The sequence below is a fragment of the Pygoscelis adeliae genome, unplaced genomic scaffold, assembly GCF_000699105.1.
Source record: "Pygoscelis adeliae isolate BGI_AS28 unplaced genomic scaffold, ASM69910v1 Scaffold32, whole genome shotgun sequence".
Lineage (NCBI taxonomy): Eukaryota > Metazoa > Chordata > Aves > Sphenisciformes > Spheniscidae > Pygoscelis > Pygoscelis adeliae.
This window is the reverse complement of record NW_008824368.1, coordinates 1,562,967-1,586,930: the sequence shown is the minus strand read 5'-3', so window position 1 is coordinate 1,586,930 and position 23,964 is coordinate 1,562,967. Positions and strand designations below refer to the sequence as shown.

Genomic DNA, 23,964 nt, shown 5'->3' with positions numbered 1-23,964 from the left:
CGGCTGTCTCCCGTGACCGTGGCGCCTGGACCGGGCGGGTGAGGTGCCGCGCTCTGCCCTGCTGCGCCCGGCCGGCCCGCCCGCCGCCCTAGCTTCAGCTGCGCTGCTCCCGGGTGCCTCGGGGTTTAAACCCGCTCGGGCAGCAAGCAGGCCAAGCCCGAGTCCGTCTGTCCTGCTGGGGCTGTGTGCGGTTGGGCAGAAGTCATTGGGAAAGTGAAGTTAAGTAGAGGGGAGTGGTTTGGGTTGTGTTTCTCCTGTTGCTTTCCTTGCTGTCCTCCTCATCTTTGAGTGGTGTGAATGATACACGTACGTGACCCGAGCATATTTTTACAGTGTGTGTTATCAGCAGAGCGGTGCTGCCTGTTGGCAGAGGTACGTGCCCAAAGCACTGGCTAAAAGTAGTATTTGGAAGTTCGTTTTTATTTATTAGAAGATTTTAACTGCTTTTAATGAAAAGTCGGTTGTGCATTTATTTTTTTCTTTTATTTCAAAGCTCCTCAATATTTTTGGACAGGCTCCGATACTGTGATAGTCTCATGTATAAAGCAGCTTGGTTTCTTTTGTTAGCTGTGTTTGCTTTCTAAGGCTAGGCTTCCGAGCAGAAGACAAACCTGATGGTAGGTGAAATACAGTAATGCAAGCTGCAATGTACTACTGGCTTTAAATGTTTAAGGCTTGCAGTCTTGCTGTGTTTTTCTGACGCTGTGAGCAAAGATCTCTGAATGGATAAATAGTTTTAAGGAGCGTGCAGCCTGAATTAATGAAAAACATGTTTGAAAAAGATCTGTGGAGAACAGCTCTGTGTGAAACAGTAGGACTCCTACCATCTTCTCAGTAATGTGGTTCTGAAGCTTCCCTTAAATTTTCCTGCTGCTTTTCAACATCGAAATTTAGGGTTTAATGCTGACAATTTGATGCTGGCAATTTATTAAGTGCAGAGTGACTGAAGTAATAACGTGGTGCCTGCTGACACTAGCAGAATTTTCTTTTTTAGCAGGCTTACACAGAGAGGTGTGTGTGAGGGGGGGAAAGTATTTCAAAATTCTTTCAGATCTGTTGAAGTGTTTTATTTTGAACCAAAATAAATATTTAATTGTAAGGTTTTTTTCTTTATTTTAGTGACTTGAAGATGGTTTTTAAACAAAAAAGTAGTTGAGAATGTAAAGGTTTAAACATTCTGTTTTAGAATGTTAAAGAGAACAGTTCTTTGAATTTTATGATAGTTTTTCCAGAGAATGCGTTTGTGTCTGCATTGCAGCAATATCCTAAGCAGCTCCCTGACCTCTCCTCCCTCCCTGCTGTCCCTGGCTTCACATCCTCGCCTGCACCGTGCCAGTTTTAGCTTCTTTGCAGTGATGTGGTAAACTAGGTAGAGGAGCTGTTCCAGATGGAAAAATAACCAAAATAACTTTTTTGTTTGTTACTGGGTTATCTTGCGGCAGGATCCATCTCCTCATAAGGCTGCTTGGCTGCTATATTGCAGGACGTAGGGTAGGGGAATGTGATCCATAGTAGTGCCACGAGTGTAAAACAATGTGAAGCTAAATGTGTGTGTACAATCTTTTTTAGGTGGCTAGGAGTGATCTCTTTGTTGCCTCATTTTAAGAGTTACAGAGAGTTTTCTATAGTACTAACAAATTTAAGTATCGGGTACCAGTAGATTCAAACTCTCAGTCTGCTACCTAATGCAGGGATACTTTAAAAGTTTTAAGTTCCTAGATTAAACACAACTTATTTGTGGAGGAAGTAAAGTTGTTTACATTATTTTTGTGATGAAGAAACCATATATAATCAAGAGTTTTAAATAGTGCCCTAGCCCTTCTCAAAAGACAAAAGGTACACATTTGACATGTACTTAACATACTCAGTTTGCACTCAGTTAGGCCTAGACAGTTGTAACTGATGTGGGGTTTTTTGCAGGCTTACAAAATTCAGCCTTGGACCCTATTTGTAACTCCTGATTTTTTTATGTATTTACTTTTTTAAACTTTGTATATCATCTAGCAAAATACAGAAACTCTTCAGCACAAGCAGCGTGCTTTCTACTGAGAAGGATGAATCTACCGCTTCCAAAGACAGCACCACTGAAGTGGCATCAAAGAGTCAGAAGAGTACAGCAGAAACACCAAAGCAGAAGTTGTTAGACATTATTGGTAATATGAAGGTAGAAGTGAGCTACAGGAAGAAACTCCAACAGTTAAAAACACGTGAGATCAAAAAGCAAGCCACAAACAAGCTGGAGGGCCCGGACGGTAAAGGTAGCATGCTTCAGAAAACTACAGAAGACACCCAGCGGTAAAGTATAACAAACTTTTCTTAGCCTGACCAAAGCAGAAGTTGTTAGACATTATTGGTAATATGAAGGTAGAAGTGAGCTACAGGAAGAAACTCCAACAGTTAAAAACACGTGAGATCAAAAAGCAAGCCACAAACAAGCTGGAGGGCCCGGACGGTAAAGGTAGCATGCTTCAGAAAACTACAGAAGACACCCAGCGGTAAAGTATAACAAACTTTTCTTAGCCTGTTTTCTCCTTGCCCCCCCCCCCCCCCCCTATTTTTTTTTTTCCCTTTTTTCCCCCCCCCCCCCCCCCCCGCAAGGTTTTTTCATTATCTAGGGCAAAATAAAGCATCAAATGCTATTTCCAAGTATAGAAAAGAGTCTTGTAAGGGAATGTAGTGTAGATGTAGACTGCAGTAAATCACAGGGGAGAATCTGGATAAATGATGTTGTGTGCTTTCTACAATATGTTACCTTTTTCTGCACTGCGACTCTTGAAAGGTAGCACTAGCAGCTGCCTGTGGGAAGTTATTTTAATGGGGGGGGAAATAAAATATTAATTAAAATACAATAAAGCTGAGGAAAAAGGGAAAAAAAAAAAAAGCAGCCAAGTCCAAAATTAAGAATGGCATCATGATTGTTGAGACTTGCGAACGGCTTCCCACCATGTTGTGTTTATACTCCTGCAGGTCTGTGCTGCCTGTGGTCTTTGACCACTTGAGTACAACAGCTTGTCAGTGTCATTTAACAGCTGATAATTAGTGCAACACAGGGCAAACCTGGCCTTCCTTCTGGCCACCGGCACCCCCATTTGGGATAATGTGTAACTGTAACTTCTGAGGTATTAAGATATAAAATGACAGTACAGAAATGACAATTTAAATATATTAAGGCTTTTATTTTTTCATATTTCCGTATCTGTTGTCTTTTACAGAGGCAAGCCTTTAAGTCCAGAACTGGTGGAGGCTGCTTCTGCAGTTGCATCTTTCCTACCACTCAACAAGAAACAGACAGAATCAGAACTAATTGCACAACTAAGACGACACGAAGAAACCACAGATAAACAGAAAAAGGGGGGAACTATTAACATACGGTTTGTATATTGAATGTTATTCTCAGTAATGTTTGAAATTCTGATTTTGCAATGTCATCTTGAAGGTGACTGGGTTCTGTGTTGGAAAGATGGCCCTAAAAGATACATTTGGACAAGTTACACTTGGAATTAATGAATAATGGGAACATCATTGGTCTGGTTTTACCAAACTCCCTAAATTTTGCCATCTTGTTCTAGAATGGTTTTGCAGAAATGGAATTGTTTTCCTGCCCAGGATCATTACTTTCTTGGACAGGCTAGCAAAACAACAGGTTTGTGTTTGTGTTTTTTTTTCCCAAGCTTCCGAAAATCTCACACAATGGATGGATTTGTAAACGTTTCAGACATTCTGTCTGGACTGGTGAATTTTCATGACAGCTCTGCAGAACTGAACGAGAGCGGCTCTATTTATAGCCCCACCCTTCCTTTCAAAACTTTCCAGTCAACCCAAGAAACTCATCTCTTGGCTTAACTCTGTTTCCAGTGTGGCTTTCAAACAGATGAGAAACATTTGTTTGGAAACTGAAACAGCTGTGCATACTGCTCTTTTGGATGATGGCTAAAGACAGATTTTTTTTGTTCTCTTTTTTCCAGCTCAGATAACTACTCAGAAAATAAGGCATTAAATTCAGGTGAAATGCTCAACTAAACAGAAAATTGGATCTTCAGCAAAATAGGAAGTGAAACCTTTATTTATGGCTGTTTGTGGTGTGAACTGCAAGCTGCTTATCATCTTAGTTTTAATTTATTCTGTGAAAATGAGCTTGTCCCAAACCAGGATTTAAGTTTGACCTGTGAATTATTATTTGTAGGTTGCTCTAGGGATCAGTAGAGGATCTGCTTGGTATGTTTATCAATGAACTGCAAACAGAGTAGCCAACAAACTAGTGATGTTTGTGGCTGATGTCTGCCCTTCACGTGAGTGGAAACTAAGGACGAATGTGACGGATGCTTGCAAATAAGTCGAGTTAGATGGTTGCAAATAGATTGGGAAGCACAATGCTCAGCAAATAACTTTGTTAAACAAAATGTGTGTTCTTCAGAGGTTGTAAAGGGAAAAGGGAGAAACTGTGCAAGTTTCCCTTTTAGCCTGTATTCATGATTCTCTCTACCAAGAGTGCTAATGGTGGTTGTGGAGAGCAGAATGAAATTCTCTCCAAACATGTGAAGTGTGTGCTATTTGAGGAGGAAGTACGGTTTTAGGTAGTACTCGGAAGCGTCTCCAGAGGCTGTGTGTGTGTGCTCTGTTTTCATAATGTCCTCTCAGCCTGAAAATAGGAGATCTTGAGAACTTGACAGAAGCTTATCTCCCCATAGGCTTTTGGAGCCAAAATGAATAGCTTTAAAGGTTAGAGGTCTGGCTGTTTTATGTAAAATTGATGTGTTTCTACTTTTTTTTTTTGTTTTTGTGTGCAGTATTACCAAAACCCTAAGAGACACTTACTAGTGTAAGGAGAATAAATAAGGAATATTTTATATAAAGAATATGTTCATTAAACTATTAATTACCATTTAGGTTGTTCCATATCTGTCACTGGGGTGTTTAGAAGAGCAGAGCACACAAATGTCTTGATGATGGCATCAGCTGTGGGTGGCCAACTTAAATGTAATTGGAACCTATTTCAGTTCCTGGTTAGATGTTAGAGGACTGTACTGATACTGACTGAGCTAATATGTGCAGTGGCTAACCTCATACGGGCCTGCATCTGTTCCTTAAGGTATACATACTCTTCTCTAAATGTGGTTGGTCTGCCTACTGGCAACAAGGGCTCGCTCTCCTTACCACCCACTGCACTTTCCCTGAAGCACTTAACCCAGCAGTGGCTGCTGTGGAAGAAGGAAGGCATCTAAGGAAGTTGTAGTCCAAGCAAAAAAGGCTTTTTTCTGTTGAAAGAGAGTTTAAATTCTTCAGAAATTTAAAAGCTGAAGTCCCAGCAACTGTATAGTGCCTCTATATAGTTGGTTGATGGGTTAAGATGTGCTGTTACAATATTTTATAACGTGCTTGTGGATGAATCACTATGGTTAGAAAAATGCATTTTGCTCAACCAAAACCAGCCTTTTTGGTTGACTAGGAGTGTCATAGCTGGCTTGCTCTGATTTGAGTTGGCAAGTTCTATTCCCTGAGGCAGCTTTATGAACTCGCTTGCTTCTACCTGAGAATATATATTAATGTTTTTTATTATATGCTGAAAAGAATCATAGAATCATAAAATAGTTTGGGTTGGAAGGGACCTTTAAAGGTGCAATAAGCAAGGACATCTTCAACTTGATCAGGTTGCTCAGAGCCCCGTCCAGCCTGACCTTGAATGTTTCCAGGGATGGGGCATCCACCACCTCTCTGGGCAACCTGTTCCAGTGTTTTACCACTCTCCTTGTGAAAAATTTCTTCCTTATGTCTAGTCTAAATCTACCCTCTTTTAGTTTAAAACCATTCCCCCTTGTCCTATCTCAACAGGCCCTACTAAGAAGTTTGTCCTCATCTTTCTTAAACTCCAGCTCTCTCAGCCGTTCTTCACAGGAGAGGTATTCCATCCCCCTGATCATTTTTGTGGCCCTTCTCTGGACTCGTTCCAACAGGTCCATGTCTTTCCTGTGCTGAGGGCTCCAGAGCTGGATGCAGTGTTCCAGGTGGGGTCTCACCAGAGCAGAGTAGAGGGGGAGGAAGAATCACCTCCCTCGACCTGCTGGCCACACTTCTTTTTATGAAGCCAGTTGGCTTTCTGGGCTGCGAATGCACATTGCTGGCTTATGTCCAGTTTTTCATCCACCAGTACCCCCAAGTCCTTCTTGGCAGGGCTGCTCTCAATTCCTTCATCCCCCAGCCTGTATTGATACCGGGGGTTGCCCTGAGCCCGGTGCAGGACCTTGCACTTGGCCTTGTTGAACCTCATGAAGTTCACACAGGCCCACTTCTCCAGCTTGTCCAGGTCCCCCTGGATGGCATCCCGTCCCTCTGGCCTGTCGACCGCACCACTCAGCTTGGTGTCGTCTGCAAACTTGCTGAGGGTGCACTCGATCCCACTGTCTGTGTCATTGATGAAGGTATTAAACAGTAAAAGTTCCGTTTTCTTCCTTAATAGTTAGGTAACAGTTTGAAACTCTATCAAAGGATGAGTCTTCTAGAAAGACCAGCAGCTCCTGCTGATTCTCATGACTGAAAACTTGGCTAATAATAACCTTTCACAGTTAAACTCTGAGATGAATTTGGTACTTTCAGCTTTCTGATCAGTGTTAAAACTGTTGGTTTTAAAAAGTCCAGCAGAAGGCACTAAAATGCTTTTAATATATTAGAAAGCGATTTCTTTTATTCATACATGATTATTTTGTGTTGATTTTTATTTGACAACAAGAGAATATGGGCAGTTTAACTTTTCATTTTTTCCATAAAGGTTTTGCATTCAATACACTGACACATTTTAAAAGCCAATATATTCCGCCGTTATTTAAAACTATTTAAAAATGAGATACCTTCCCAAGCAGTAGAGCCATATAATGCTCAACTTATCCCAAAAAAATTGGGATAGTGCTGTTGAGATTTATGGGGGTATAAAATAAATTGTACGTTGTCCGGATCTTTTGGTTCGTACTAATTTTTTTTCCAGGATTGTGGCATGGCCTCCAGAGGTCACTGTTGTATGCAGTCGTCTCATCGCCTTGTTTTGTAGACAGCGTGAGGACAGCGTGTTCACTAGGAGGGGAAAATATTAATGATACAGGAATTTATTTTTCTCAGTGTGGGATGAAGTTTCACTCAATGGAAATTACAACAGCACTATACCAAAATAGAATCAGTGGCACTACAAGTTGAAATTTCAGCTCCTGTTTTGGGTGAAGAAGAAGTAAAGTAGTTCAGAGCTTAGGCTAAAGTATAGCCAAAGCTCCTTGGGTCTCTGGTTTTAGTGTTACAATTACTGATTGGTGATCAGGAGGGAGAGCGAATCTGTGCTTGTTACAAAAGCTCTACCTCTTCTCATCTCTGGAAGGCAGAAGTATCTAGGAGCTTATTTTTTTAAACTCGTGTTGTGACATGAGGTAACATCATGTAATATCTAACCACTGTAGGTACGCTGGGGTTGGCATATGAATTTGTAATCTGATGTTTTTCATTACAAAAGACATTAAAAACATCTTTGTAGTTTTATTTTTAGTTAATACAGGGGCACTTCTAATGATGGAGTGATGAATGTTGCTGTCAGAAATGTTCGTATACCAACGATGGGGTGACATTAGGACTTTACAGTGAGAATATGATACCATTGACTGCACGTTCTGATAGCTTGGTAGCATAGTCTGTCCAGACCTACTGTGCAAAACCACAAATAAATCAAGATCGGCTGTTAGAAGAGCTTCTGAGAGGAAGCCTGATCCCCCTGTAGCATGGGAACGCTCCAGCCTTGTAGGTCGCAGCCAAGCCAAGCAGTTGGGCTGGTCCGTGTGTGACTGACCTTAGGAATTATGTCCCCGTGACTCTCAGAAGTGTGTCAAGCCTCTGGCCCAACTCCAGCTCACTAATGCCAGTAGGCACTTCATAGAGTAATTTCTAGTGTGAGATACGCAACTAATCTGAGATTGTTTTTTCTTTAAGATTAAAATGAAATGATTTAAAACTTATTTTCAGATGCCTTTCTTTCAGAGTAGGTACTCAAAACGCTATGCTATTCTTGTTCTGCCATTCTCAACCACATCTAAGACCGAAGAGAAAATCCTGCTATGTTGCTGTGGCAATTAGCTTTTACAATTTTCCACAAGTGTTTCTTTCTTCTTAATAAAATCTCTTTTGACTTAACCTACCAAAAACATAGTTTGGACTTTATTCAGATTTTCATAAAATGGATATGCAGTATTTTTGACTTGGCCTATTTTTGTTTTTTTGAGACCATATTTTTCTCTTAAAACTTGAGCGCTGCAATTTTGGATGACTGTGTGTTACTGGAAGTGGTTGGGAGGAGAGGATAGCTGTGAGGAATAATTATCAGCTTGGTCTTTACCAACCAACAGACTTACCGGTTAAGGGGATTAATCGGCGGAGGCAGAAAGGTGGTGTGTTTTTTCCTTTGAGCTCAGAATGAGCTGCAAACCGCGCCAGAGGAGATCAGAGCATTTGTTCTTCATGTATGATTTTTGACTACAGAATTATGAAGGAAGATGTGGTCTGTTAATGCTGTAATATGATTATGCAATGCAACAGATTGCAGTGGATCAGGAAAGGTGACCTACTTATTAGGGTGGCATGATTGACCCATGTCAGCTGATGTGTGAAGGCAAGCTTCCTTTTGGTCTGCAGCAGTACAGCTTTGTCCCTGAGTGGTGGTGTTTCCTGTCCAAAAAAATGGTGATTTTTACCTCCCTATTTCAGCGTATTCCTTGTATCCAGAGAAATTCCTCATTTACTTAAGCGAAACATACCTAGCGCACTCTGTCACTGTTGGTATGCAGATATATGAAATTTTTCTTTTAGTTGGAAACTAGATAATTTCAAAGAAAGCATTCACTGTAGATTTAGTAGGCTAAAATAGCACTTTTCATTTAATCTATATAGAATGTAACAACTGAGGTGGTTTAAAAAGTAAGACTTGAATGTTTGATGACAAAAATGGGTGTATTCTGTGAGGAATATATAATTCTGTCTTACAGAGGCTTATGAAAACAATTGAGAGTAGAGTTTCTGGTTAATATATGTGACAAACTTCCTTGCTTTGTCAATGTGTTGAGTTTTTACATTCATGTTTTTAATTTCAGCAACGTTATTTCAGAAATGGCAGTTAAAAGGCAGTCCCCAGCTCAGAGAGGTGTGAGGATATCCAATCGCATTTCCTTGGAGTTGGATGAGGATGGTCAAGGAATCAAGCCTGAAAGATTGTCACCTCGGTCTTCTGACTCCAGAAGGTATTTTTGTTGTGTTCCCTTCCAATAGGAGTGTGTGTTTAAAAAAAAAAAAATAAAAATTACTCATGGATAATATTTTAGATTTAGTTGTACATATTCATGTTACCATGATACTTCAGAGCTTAAAGAAATTACTGAAGTATTTTTCAAAAAAAGTGTTGTTAGTGTTGAAATAAACTGTGAGAACACATCACTTAATGTTAACCAGCTAATCAAATAATGTGCACTTTTTAATATTAAATTTTAGATAACTAAAAAACCTGGTGCTGAAATATAATTGTGTTTGTTTTAACTAGTTTAAATTATTCTCATGCATAATACAATTTTATATCACTTTCTTAACTTTTGGGGAAATGGAGGCTTTGAAGGCTTACTTTCATCTAATGGAAAACTTTGATAAATGTTCTATGTTTAGAAAAGTTTCATCCATTCTGTTGCAGTTTTAAAGAGATTTTAAAGTTGGTTTTTTATTTTTTTTTACCACCTTGTTGCAACTGATAAGTCATTCTGTAACTGATTTCTCTGTTGTCTGTGATGTTATACTTGTCTATGAAATGAACCTTATAATTTACATGATGATTTCAGGGTACTCCTTAAATTTATCTTGCTACTGGTTATGTGGCCAGTCTATTTCTTAATGAACTAAGGAGTGCTCTAATTTTTTTTTTAACTCCTGTAAGCTATGCTTTCTTGCCTGCGATCTTTTGATTTTCCCATGGCAGCTCATCATCGCATTCCTGTCAGCATATTCTTTCTCTAGCAGTTCTGTTTTTAGTAAGATTAACTTCTCTAATCATTAATTTAATTTGCAAATTAATCCCCTTTTCTTGGGGTTAGGGGCTGGAAGTTGGGGAAGTCATTTGTGCTTAGATAGATAATGCTGAAGGCAGAATTTGGATAACTAAGAAAAGAAAAAGCACAAATTTATGGGTGAGTAATGTACAATATTCTGTGCTTTTTGGCCAAGACATCTGTTTCAGTATATCCTAAACAGAGCGTTGTGACTTCCCATAAGGAACAAATTGTAACATATGCATTGAGCCATGTAGATCATGCAAAAACCTCGAAGAAGTGGCTATAGCCAGTCATTAGAAGAACTTAGCCTGCTTGCTGAAATGTTTCTGAGTAACTTCCTTGTTCTCGAACTACCAAACTGTGTTAAGGTGTGTTAGGGAAGTATCTCTTGAGCCTCTTCAATGTTATAAGGCCAGCAAGCAATGTTTTCTTTTCCTGATGCAAAGCTTGTTGAAAGTGCAAGAGGGGCTTCTTGTGATGGAAGTTGAAAGGAAGAAGTGGAACAAGGTTCTAGACCAAGCCCTCCTGACTTAGATATTTCTGTCCTGGGATTTTCATTCAGCTATAAGTTGCCAGTTTGAGGAGCAATGGAACTGACTTCATTATCAGTTGCTGAATAGCTCTATAGATATTTTTAATCTGGGGATAATTATCAGACAGAGTTGGTAGTCACATGAAAGTAATTTTGTTGTTAGACTATGATTCTTGACTGACTGTGAGAAATACTTTATTTAAGGTGTTGGATTAAAAGTTTTTCAAAGTTTGAAAGAATAGAAATAATATGATCTAGAAGTAAAACCCAAGCTATTACATGCTTGTACAGTGTATGTTATTTTATATCTTTGCTAAACTTTCATTTATTAACATAGTGCAAAGTAAAGTGAATTTCACTTATGTTTGAGAACACTAAAATCAATGAGAACATTACATTTATGATATCTGAGAAGCTGTCTCGCCCTCTTTGTGTGATGAAACTGTACTTAGTATATAACTTCAGGAGCAGTACCTTAAAATAGTTTTTAAAATCCCTGTAATGAGCAAACTGCCTCCGGTTTTAGTCCTAAGTTTCCTCCTGCATCCCTGAAAATCTAACAGGTATACTTATCTATTGATAATATGAAAAGAATGGGTTAGGAAGAATATCCGAGTTCAACTCGAGTTAGTAGATTTCAATCAAATGAGTGATGTTGCTTTATAGTAATTTGAACTAGTCATTTTAAAACAAATGTTCTTCCAAGTCACGCTTGTATCTTTGGCCAATGTTTTTGGGAGTTACACACAGATAGGAAAATACAATCCTAAATCAACATTCTTTTAAGGCTCTGTAATTAGACTGCTCTGTGCTGAAATAGATCCAAGGTAGTTACATCAGTAAAATGTAATATGACAAGAGCAGGTTTGCAGAAGTAGTTGTGGCCATCAGAAATCTGCAGTAAATCCAGAGAGTTGAAATTTTAAGGTCAGGAAGGGCAAGTACTGCCAGGGTAACAGTGAATATGTAATAACATAATGTAGGAACTATTAGAATTTCAGTGGAAACCTGGAAGATTGTATGATTAAAAGAATCATTTATTCTAAAGTTTAGTGTGTTCTACAGTAAAGGCATTGATTTTCCTTTGTTTCCATTTATAAGAAAATTTATTTTGATTACTTGTTGAACTCTTGGATTTTTAAATATTTTTTTTTTAGTATAGGCTTATGCTAAAGATAAATATGATTAAAAATAGATGGTCAGAGTGAAATATTTCTATATTCAGAAGAGAGGGCATCAGGGTGATGCTATTTAAAATATATCATACAGATGTACTTCGAGTGTTTGCCATGTGGCAGAGAAGGTGGCTGTGCAATCTTCCGAAGAGGCTATTTATGTCATAAAGCAGGAATTGTTTGATTTAGCTGTTGCCTTTTCTCTTCCTGAATTGTGCAATATTTTTTACAGGGAAAAAACCCAAATCACCAGATTCACTTTTTAGTTGCAACTTCATAAAATTGCTTGAGTACTGTGGTTTGATACTGTTTAGCTTTTGTTCAGATTCCTAAATATTTCAATAAAAAGTGACTGCAAATACAATGTTTGATTTATGCTCATTCTTTCATATGGAAGTGTTTTGGGAAGCTCTGTTACAGAGGAGTAATAGTCACAAACACTTTCTCTGGTTAAAAGCCTGAGGATTTAGTGAGAGTCACTCTCATTTTTTTTTCCTCCAGAGATGTTAGTTCATGAGAATATTCTGTGCTTTTAAATTTGTTATCTGGCAATGCTGTGAACTGTTGCGAAATACTAAATATCGTTTTTCTTTTTTGTTTATAGAAGTCTCAAAGTAGGAAGGAGGCTTAATATATTCACTAGGGCTTCTACAGAAACAGAAAATGCACTGAAAACAGGTTAGTGGAAATTCAATAATGAAAAACATTACAGAACCCAGTGAAGCCGGGTTCTGAATTGTTAGACTATCAAGAGATTCACTTTTGTGAAGGAGACTTATGACCTGTTAACTTCTGCTTTCAGACCTATAAAAAAAGAATACTTTAATGTAACTCTGATTTTTAGTAAGGAAAACTTCCATGCAGTGTAATAGATTAATGTTTTCTGTACTGATCAGGACGTTCTGGTACTGAACTTGAAGGGTAAAACTGGCTTTTTGTCACTAAGGCCAGTCTTTCTTCTGTGAGTGTAAATCCAGCCTGGAGAACGGGTATGTTGGCTCCAGTAGCTTATCTGGTCGTTGCAAACTTGCTGCCTTCATTTTATGGCAAAGAAATGCAAGGCTGTGATCCCAGGGAAACAAGTGTGCTTTACAGGTGGCTAAGCATAAGCAGGGTAGAAAAAACCCAAGACCACGCTTTCAATTGCTTTGTGACCTTTTCTTGTTTAGTGTTGTATATGTAGCTTGAAAGATCCTGTAAGTGGCTGACAAATGACACCTTGCTTTACCTACTCTTTATATACGTATGGAATCATAGAATGGGTTGAGTTGGAAGGGGCCTTTAAAGGTCATCTAGTCCAACCCCCCTGCCATGGGCAGGGACATCTTCAAATAGATCAGGTTGCTCAGAGCCCCATCCAACCTCACCTTGAATGTTTCCAGGGATGGGGCATCCACCACCTCTCTGGGCAACCCGTTCCAGTGTTTCACCACCCTCAGCGTAAAAAAATTTCTTCCTTATATCTAGTCTAAATCTTTCAATGTTGTAACTGAAGTGAGGTACCAACGCAAAGAATTTGTAATCTGAATTTCGGTAAAGACTTCCTATCTCTGGAGTCAAACCCAAGTTCCCAACTCCCGGCCTTTCTTCATAGGAGAGGTGTTCCAGCCCTCTGACCGTTTTTGTGGCCCTCCTCTGGACCCGTTCCAACAGGTCCATGTCTTTCTTGTACTGAGGATTGCAGAGGTGGGATACAGTGTTCCAGGTGGGGTCTCACCAGAGCAGAGTCCAGTTTTTCATCCACCAGTACCCCCAAGTCCTTCTCGGCAGGGCTGCTCTCAATCCCTTCATCCCCCAGCCCTCTATTGATACCGGGGGTTGCCCCGACCCAGGTGCAGGACCTTGCACTTGGCCTTGTTGAACCTTATGACATTCACACGGGCCCACTTCTTGAGCTTGTCCAGGTCCCTCTGGATGGCATCCTGTCCCTCAGGTGTGTCAACTGCACCACTCAGCTTGGTGCCATCTGCAAACTTGCTGAGGGTGCACTCGATCCCACTGTCTATGTCATTGATGAAGGTATTAAACAGTGCTGGTCCCAGCACGGACCCCTGAGGGACACCACTTGTCACTGATCTCCACCCAGACATTGAGCCGTTGACCACTACTCTCTGGATGTGACCATCCAGCCAATTCCTTAATCTACTGAATATACACGCCAAAAGTCACGTAAGATAAAAACAAAAAAACAGTAAAACAGGTATGACCCACCTTCATATTCACTGAATGGCACAGCTCTGCGGAAACAGTCTTAATGCCTCATAAGGGGGATAGTTTTCATGCATGAAGACTTAGCTGAAACCCAGTCCACTTTAAAGCTAAGAGCGTGTGAATATGGGCAAGTCACGTAAAGAACTCCCTCCCTCACTTTTCTTTCTGAACAATGAAACTGTGCATTGTTAGCACTGATCTTTAATACGCTGATTTTCCTAAGCTATTCTGAGGCCCTTTGGAAAAAAGACTTTATTCCAGTGTAGTGACTTAGAACTATATATAAAGCCAGCAGCTGTAGAAGAAATAGTATTCCTCTCTGATATCTTAGAAAATGATACATATTTGTTTCCGTTTCAAGAGTAGGACTGTTAGTTTTTGCCAGATTCTAGCTGAGTAGTTTTGTCCTTTTTTTTTAACACTTGAAACTGCAGGGAGAAATTAATTTGTTTACTGAATTTGTTTAGTAAAATGCCAGATAGTGCTATTTACATATTTTAAAGCAGCTGTGAGCTTTCTGATTGCAGCCACCTCTGTGGTGGTCTATGAAAGTTGCTTATTAGAATGGAATTCAATTTGCTGTTTAAGACTGCCAATTTCCTTAAAATCAGTCCATTTTACATATAAAAACATAATGAATGATGCAGCATTTGTTTTGGCTATCTTGACAAATGTGGTGTTCAAGTACCTGGTGTTTGAGTTGAATCAAATTTACTGAGGTAAAATGGTGAGAATTTAACCTTTCTTTTTTGCATCAGCACAATGCAGACGCAATGGCACATAATGTGAGGAAAAATTTCTTTACTGAAAGGGTAGTTAAACATTGGAACAGGCTGCCCAGGGAAGTGGTTGAGTCCCCATCCCTGGAAGTCTTTAAAAGACGGGTAGATGAGGCGCTTAGGGACATGGTTTAGTGGGCATGGTGGTGTTGGGTTGACGGTTGGACTCGATGATCTTAGAGGTCTCTTCCAACCTTAATGATTCTATGATTCTATAATAGTCACCCTAGATAAAAAGTTTAGATACGATGCTTTTTAACACAAAACTGGAATGTGCACTAATTGTGTAAGAGAGCAAGTGGACTTTATTGGATTTGTAATTAGATATTAAGAAGTAAGCTTCTTTCAGCTTTTTATGTGGTGTTCCCTTGTTTGATTCCAGGTAGCCTTGAGGAAATCTACAATATATTCTAAGCCAGGAAGTTTATTACTTGGCTTACTGACTAAGCCTGATGACAAAAAATTTTTTTGTGTTAATCTCAGGAAATACCAGTGTGATACTTGATACCTTAATTCATTTGCTTTCACTTTCTTGGCTCGTATTAGTGGAGATAATGAGTTAAAATATTGTTTATACATGACAGAAAAGCAAGTTCTGTGTTATGTATTGAATATTTATTTTGAAAACCCGCATGTTAACTGGAAAGTAAATTGGCATCCTGAAAAGAATATTCATAACTGTTAACATAAAATATCAGTAACTCTTAACATAAAATATCAGTATTTCTGTTTCACAGAGGTGAAAATACAATGTTTATCACCTTTACTGCAAGCTTGAAAAAATGAGTTTCTGCTCTTTTCTATTAGAAGATTTATTAGTAGCGCATTATTAGAAGGTATTCTTTAAGATGTGGACAATAATTTCATTCTGCTATGGTTTCCCATGTTGTCCTTTATCTGTATTTTATTTATGCCTCCAGCCCTCAAATCAAAGTAGGCAGCTAGGGAATATAGTTCTGGAAATTTCCCTGCTAAGTAAGAAATAGTTTGAAAAAGTATCTGCTCATTTAACACAAAAAATGAAAACACTTTTCAGTATGTAAAAATACCATTTGCCCTTTCATTTTGTTTTTTCTTAAAGGAGGGGGGAGATTTTTTTTTTAAATCCAGTTGAGTTGTAAGCTACTGAGCCAGAGATTAAATTCTACCTTAGTTTCAAACACGCTTATGAGTAGTAAAATAATAGCTGATTGGCCATGATCCACTTCAAATGGACTGTAACATTTGTATTCACATGAAGATCCCTGTTCCAAGGAGCTTAGGGTGAATTGGTAACAGGGGGAGACAAGAGAACAAAAGGGAGCACGACTTAGGCCAGCTCATGAGACAGCAGCCCAAGGCACTCCCAGCGGTTCCTCCCTGTCCTGTGGTAACAGCTTGTTCCCTTCACTTCAGCGATGCGGTTCAGTCTGGGCTCATGACCAGTTCTCCTGGGTGGAGGGGCAGGAGCTCCTTAAGTGTAACTCTGCTGCTGTATGAGCACACTCTGATTTAAAAAAAAAAAAAAAAAGTAATAATTATATGCATCGGGAAAGATGCATCCCTAAAGGGACTGTTTGACTTTGGGCAAAGAATAGGAAATCAGGATTTCTCAAGCCCGAGAGACAAAAACTGGGACACTTAAGAGTGTTGGGGAAGGAATTGCCATCATTTGTAGATTGAGTCATCTTCCTGAAGGAGAGTGTATTTGTGAAGTACCTGAAAACTCCTGTAGTAAGCAAGATCCTTTAGCAGAGTGCACCAGTCAAGTTCAGAGTTTGTCGTATGAATTTGTGAAAGACAAAAAGGAAAAAAAGATCGTGGAAAAATTAAATTCCTGCTCTGTGTGAAAGGCTTAAAAATAAATTGTCCCCTAGGAATTCAGAATACATTTTTACCAGACATTTGAGAATTTAATGGACTTTCATTTCAGCAGAGAATTGTCATTTGAGAAAGGTGATGCTGGCATCTGAGGTAAAAAAATTTGCACAGCTGAAAGTAACAGTCTCTGTAAAGGTTAATGTTAAAGGACTTTGTTTTAGCTAGTGAGAAGTCTTTGGCATGCTGACAGATCTTTACAAAATTTCTTTTTTAGTATCTTCACCAACAATTTGGGATCTGGAATTTGCAAAGGAGATTGCAGCAATAACTGCACAACCTCCCCGAAACGGTTTTGAGGAGATGATCCAGTGGACAAAAGAAGGAATACTGTGGGAGTTCCCAATTGACAATGAAGCTGGTACATGCACTGTTAACTTTTATTATCTGTCTGTATTTATCTGTTTTGAGAATTGGAGCATGTTATGACCTTTGACTGTTTTAACATAGTGTTTCAGCTATGAGTCATGCATTTGATAGTAAACAAATATAACTTTCCAACTGTCCCAAATCAGAGATGCTTCAGATGAACTCATTCTGGCACTCTTCAGGTGAAGTCCTGCAGGTGGTTTGGCTGATCTGAGGACTGGCTGCTGCCAAAAAGGGGAGAACTCCCTCTCTCCCTTTCTCACTCGGCCCTGATGCTTTCAACACCAAAAGGCCATTCAAATCTATTACATAATACCTTTTACTATGCAACTTCTTTAAAGACGCTTCTAGCAGAGGATGGGGAATTTTAAAACTGCTGTGTGTGTTTTATAATGCTGATTCTGTTCTTTGGTGTGGCTCTCAGACCAAGTGGCTAGCCGGATCCTAATCAGCTATCTGCTAGTTCTGTATCTGCGCCAGCCGAGTGTTAAACAGTTGTTTGCCCCCTTTGTTCTATCCGTTTCATAAGAATAAACAGTCACAATATTCATTCACTCTGGACATCTATCTTAACTAGACATCTTTGTTCACGGTATTTACTTTTATTACCATTTAAAAGAAAAAAAAAAAAATCTCTGTGTGAAGTTAAGCCAGCAGAGAGAGTGCGAATGTTAAGGAAGGGAAGAACAGCTACACAAAGCAAGTGTACACTTTAGGAAAGGGGACTTCATAACTTCAGGGAGAGCTTGGCTGTGTTTTGTTGCTTTTTTTTAAAGACTTTAAAGACATCAAACAGAACTACTTTAGAATGATTCAGTCACTGAAAGCAAAACAGGTTAGTATGTGAAGCTGGGAGTCTTTGAAAATCTGTCCTATACTGAGTTGCAAATTGCATAATGTGGTTCATTGTTTCTTAATGTTTATTCTCATCCTATTTTGGCAGTTTCTTCACAGAATTTAATCACTGCTCCCAGAATTGATCTGTTCCATCATGTAGAAATCCGAGTATACTCTAGTCATGTTTTTGCAAGCTTGAAACCACTGTGGCCAATGGTTTTTCTGTTGTTGTAATGTGGCTGGAACCCTGCTGTCTGGGGCCGTAAGTGGACCAGGCGTCTTTGGCGGCCAATGGTTTTTCTGTTGCAGCAATGCGGCTGGAACCGTGCTGTCTGGGATGGGGTGGCAAATGGACAAAGAGTCTTTACATATACTTAAACAAGAATCTTTATTGATTTGTCCACAAAGACTAGTCATGTGGAAAATTCCAGTGGAGTGTTCCAAAATCTATCACCTCTCTGGTTGAAATATCAAGTCAGTAAATTCCATCCTATCAAACTGCCAGCCACAGGCTGTTAATCAGATCAGGTATGTCAAAGCACAATTAAAAGCTTGAGAACCTCGCTCCGGTTATATCAATGTACTGTAATTTCAGTGGTCTGCAAAAGAAAGATGTCCCTTCCTGCTGTTAGTTTTGCAGTTTTGTAACAGTCATCTCCCTCAATAGGAGGACATTACCTCAGCTTGTTCTGTATCAAGAAATTTGTGGTTTTTCTTTTATGCCACAAGCATGTGGCTTTAAAAACATAAGTGTAATTAAATTTTCTATTGAGGAAGCATGTATATTCAACTTCTAGCATTATGAAAGCCTTTAAAGTTTTAAATGAAAGATAAAAAAGAAAGAAGATGGCTTATAACTGTTCTTCTTGGCTCCAGAGCATCTCCGGTTATCTCGTTACAAGTGCTTTACCAAGGCGCACTGTGCTGTGCTTTGAGGCATCAGGGCAAGGTCATGATTTTTAAAACTTCTCTGGCCTTGGTGCGAACATCTGAAGATGTGGCTAGACATACTGACTTGCTGCAGTGGCCAGTAGCAGTCTTCCCCGCCCCTCCGCTGCCCTGCTGTCTGCTCCTGCCTGCATGTCCTTTCCCTTATCTGATGCAGTTGAAGTCACTGTTAGGCAGAAAACTACCTTTTTTTTCTTTCCATCTCTCTGACCTCTGATTAATTTTTACCAGATTAGCAAACCATTAGTATAGCTTGCGTAACGTCATTCTTGCTCCTCCTCCTTTCTGCTTGCCTCTTCTGCTTCTAGTAGCTTTAGTTCTGCTCCGTGATTTGCCATGGCAAAAAGTTGGGAAAAACATTGATTTCTGCCCCTTTTTAAAATTATTTCTGTGCATTTATGCCTTGATGACTCAAATCCTGAGGAGGGAGTGCAGTTGTTAAAAACGACAGTGCAGATTATTGGTGCTACTTTGCTTTAGCACCTCATTCTGAGGAGCAAATGCTTCTGGTGGGCCAGAGATCGCTACAGCAGAAGCGATAGGCTTAATGGAAGTCTTGGAAAATTAATGCCTCAAGTTGCCCCTGATGGCTTCTGTAGGCAAAAGTTCACCAAGTCCTGTTCTGGCTGTTTTGCTGAGATGCTGTTCCCAGCAGAGAAGCATTGGATCAGTTTGCCAAGAGGTGGCAAATGTTACACAGCCATTTTGGGGGTTTGCTTTACTAATTCTGGGTCTATTCTAGGGACCTACTGTAAGAGCATGATCTGTCTCATTCTAAAAATCCTAGAATCATAGAATGGATTGTGTTGGAAAGGGACCTTTAAAGGTCATCTAGTCCAAACCCCCTGCCATGGGCAGGGACATCTTTCATTAGATCAGCATACTTGGTCATCTTTATAGCATGTCAGCACCACTCCCTGTAAGGATGGACACCTGCATTTGAGATGTTGTCTTTAAGGCAAGGTTGGTCATGTCTTGGAAGGGTTAGTGTTTTAGCTAGAGAAATTCCCCAGACTTTGTTTTGTAGTACGCAGGGGATTGGAAATAGGATATTGAGAGTGGGTGACTTCTTGCTTTGAGGTTGATAAAGAAAATCCTCTACTTCAGAATCCCAGCATGCATGTTCTTTCAAATTAGGTTTCTGAGGACAGTGCAAGAGAGGCTGAGGGACAGGCTTGTTCTTCCCATGCAGCAGGAGTTATGGCTTGCTGGGGGTGGGGGGAGTCATGTGAGCATATCTCATCTAATCAGTTCCCACCAGAGGTCTCGGCCTCTGATGCTTTGGGCATTTGTGGTCTCTTTTTGTGATGCACACTGTACTTTTTTGAGGACTGAAATATGTGGTCTAACTGAAATGTTTGAACTTAACACTTCATCCCCAAACCATATATCGTGTCTTTGACAAATGGGAGATCAAAATACATGATGTAATATTTCCTTCTGACCTGCATTTTTGTGAGACTGTAAATGGTTTAATTTCTTTTGGGTTAGAGATGAAAATTGGTGAAATTATTAATTAGACATAATCTCTCCTGATACCCTGTATCTATCCCCAAAAGAAGAGCATCCAGAAGGCCAAATTTTACTGTCAGCATTATTCAGATTCTCTCAGTAGTGGGTTCGCTGGTTTAGTTCCCTTGGATTTTTGTGACCAGCAAAAGTATGGAAATCTGGAAAGGATGTTAGCCTGTGAAAGCAACCAGCAGCATCCAGGTACAGCGAGAGTCCACCTTCCCTCGGTGGGGGAAAGTCAGCGTGGGTGGCATGGTAAAAGGATCATCTCTGTGCTTCTGTAAGTGGACATCGGTTTCCAAGCACAGCAGAAATATACCTTCTGAAGCTGACATGACTTTTTTTTCCTTGTAACATAAAGGAAAAAGAAGAGGGCTTCTGAAGAAGGAAGCATGCTTTCTTTTTCAAGGACAAGGGAGATAAATGTGGCATGTAGCTGGTATTGGTACACTCACAAATTTGTGGGAAAAATCTGTGGGGAAAAATAGAGGTATTTCCTAGCTCCTTCAGATATTGCAGTACCTAAAGTTTAAAACAGAAAAGAAAGAACACAAACTTAACGAATACAAGCTGAGAGACTTCTCAATCCCAGAGATGTGCATCATTTCTTCTGAAACTGTAGAAGCGCTAACACAGGAGGAAGCCTAGGACTGACATGGCTTGATTACCTCAATTTTAATCCTCCTGATTGAACGTTGTCAAATAATATATCATATCCTAGCTAGTGTAGAAAAACGTGTGCACTTATGTCTGTGGTGTAGACTTCCCATTTTTGTTGCCTGGAAATGTTCATATGCAATACTTTTCTCTAGTAACAGATTTTTACTTAAAGGTGCAAATGTCATTTACAAATCTATAGCAAATTGGGATCAAATAAAAATTTTCATCTATCCCTAACTGAAGAAAAATCTTCCAATTGCAAATCCCAATTCACCTTGGGTTTTTATCTCAGAATTGGGAACTGCAAAAGCACCCTTTTTTCTGTATGTAGGAATTTATGTTCTGAGTCTGTCTTGTGTACGCTAGCATCATAGTATGAACAACAGCAAAGGAAATCCACAGGACAGAGAAGAAAAATTTACCATAGGATCTGAGCTGTGCTTGATTAGAGATGTACAATAATCCCTTGTCCCGTGTTCCTGTGGATGCTTTTGAATGCATTATCTTTTGTGCTGGTTACAACTTAAAAGTAGCAGCTGGTGAGATACAACATTTTTATGTTGGCATACACTCCTAGATTCAGAAAGTATTAGAAAAACAATTTTCTGTGCCCATTTGGTAGCAATAGGATGTTAAAACCATGACTTGGAATGAACATGCAAGTGTGTGTTAGCTGTTCAGTATTACATAGTTTATGGGGTTGCCTCATTTGTTCAAGACTAACTTGTATTCTTTAATCCTCTGCAGAATTTAGGCAATCAGTGTTTTCTTAAAGAATTTATTAAGAAAGTGTCCCCAGTCTAAAAGGTGGTACCCATGATGAATCAAAATTTTCATGTATTGAACAAACAGGTTTTTAGCCAGAAGATCGATTTATTTTTTTTTTTAATTATTCCCCCCACTCCCGCCCTGGCATCAGCTTTCAGCAAGATTACCAGCCAGAAAGTTGATTTAAATATTAGATATTCTTATAAGTGAGAGCACAAAATGGGAGTAATATGGTAGACAGGAGTATGATATATGCTGACATTTTTTGTGTGGAGGGAGAAATTAATGTCTTAAAATTCTGCAGTTTGTTCCACTTCTGTGTGGTTGGCTTAACTGTGCGAAAGAATTAAAAGGCACAGAACCATTCATTTTACTGATTTGAGATTATTTTCAAACTATATCCTTTTTTACTTTGATAAATATGCTGTTCTATTCTGATAACAACTTTGTCATTTTTTTGTCCCTTCTGTTAGGGATGGAGGATAATGCTGAATTTCATGAACATATCTTTCTGGAGAAACACCTCGAAGACTTTCCCAAGCAAGGACCTATTCGCCACTTCATGGAACTAGTCATCTGTGGGCTTTCAAAAAACCCATACCTCACTGTTAAACAGAAGATTGAACATATTGAGTGGTTTCAGAAGTATTTTGAGGAAAAGAAGGAACTTCTTCAAGAGATTTGAGACTTGGGAAAGTGCTTAACCTTGAAATGAAGAATCATTGCATCAAAATTTGATGATTTCTTATAATGGAAATACTGTCAGTGCATAGTAATCATGTGACCTGAAAGTTGAATTTTAAATAATAAACTGAAAGGTCATACTTTCATGTGTGTATGTCTACGTATATGTAGATATTTTTTGACAACAAAAGAAGGAACTGAAAAGTACGGCTTTTGTAGAATGTGCATTTAAAATTTAGTTTATCAAAATTGTTGTCTTTTAAATTTAAAACTAATCTTTTGACCATACAAAATATTAGGTCTAATTCCACTTCCTACACCCTTCACACTTGGTGTGTATCTTGACAGGTTTGATCGTCTTTCCCGTTCTGGAAAACTTGCAATGCTTTCATTTTTAAAAACTCCTGATACAACTCTTAATTTTGAAAAGCTGTTACTGAGGTAGTAACAGTTCGTTTTGCTAATTCATTAAATGCACTGGTATTTGGATGGTATTAATCCTTTTGTCGTGGTTTAACAACAGGTTTAATTTAACCAGGACACCTTTGTATCCTCCTTTCACTAATTATCAGTTCGTTTTAAAATTTTTGGTAATGACTAAGTCATTTGAATTGAATGCTTGTTAGTTCATCTGCTCAATGAAAGGCTATTGTATTCGTGAGGTGCGTGCACAACATAATACTGGTGAGTTATATAAAATAATACGAGAAGTCTCTCCTACCATCCATACATCCATTCTGAAGCTTTTGACCAACTTCCCGCCAGTATTTGTTGTTTAAAAATGGGACTGGTTGCCAAGTAATCCATAAAGTTCTGTTTCATTAGAGCAAGCAGTTCTATGATTACTACAATGTTTGGAGGTGAGGTCTCCTGCATCTGCAGGGCTGGAAAGGGGACTTGACGTTGCTGGCAAGGAGAGTTGTCGCTTACAGATTGCTGTCGCATGATGCCACTGCTGTTTTCTGTCTAGTCCTCTGACGGTGGTGAAGTAGCTTCGTATTTCTAGATGATCCTTTATTCTAATTAAATGTGTATGGTCCTTCGTATCTATTAAGCAGTTGCAATATATTTTACTTCAGTTATCTTCTGTTACATTTTCATCCCGAATTACTCGGTCATTCAGAATCCTGGATTACGTCTTGCTGCTTAACTTCCCAGAGCATTTCTGGCCTCACGTATTGTGCTCTTCCTTGTTCTCTCGCGTTAACTCCAACCGCTTTAGCAGCCATTGGCCCTATAAACATGCTCCTATCTTTTTCTCACATTTCCTTGTAACTCAGGCAGGAAGGAGGAAGTTATGGAATGAAGGTAAAACACTGGCTTCATAAGCAAACTGATTTTTTAAGTCAGAATTACAAGACAGCAAATAAAAAATAAAGAGCTAGCCTTTTTCTGTCAGTTGGAATATTGCTGCTGTGTTCTGCTCATCTGCAGCATGTGAGTTTGCCTGTCTAGCAAAAGGGCAAGACTCGGCCTGTGGAAGGGAAAAGCAGCTTTTTGACTTTCTAGCTGTAAGAACAGCAAGGTTCAAATTCTGCAGAAATTTTCAGAGGCTTCCTTGTTTTGGAATGGAGACA

General features: G+C 39.3%; 1 protein-coding gene across 1 annotated transcript; it reads left to right on the top strand.

Moving 5' to 3' along the window:
- The first annotated feature begins 320 nt into the window (after nucleotides 1-320).
- On the top strand, nucleotides 321-22,546 carry MRPS31 (mitochondrial ribosomal protein S31). Its single transcript, XM_009319933.1, has 8 exons — nucleotides 321-372; nucleotides 2,005-2,153; nucleotides 2,354-2,495; nucleotides 3,213-3,371; nucleotides 9,114-9,260; nucleotides 12,367-12,440; nucleotides 16,827-16,970; nucleotides 22,177-22,546. Exons 3-8 carry the CDS (start codon nucleotides 2,359-2,361, stop codon nucleotides 22,386-22,388), a joined length of 873 nt encoding a protein of 290 aa, XP_009318208.1. The 5' UTR covers nucleotides 321-372; nucleotides 2,005-2,153; nucleotides 2,354-2,358; the 3' UTR covers nucleotides 22,389-22,546.
- The last annotated feature ends 1,418 nt before the right edge of the window (nucleotides 22,547-23,964 follow it).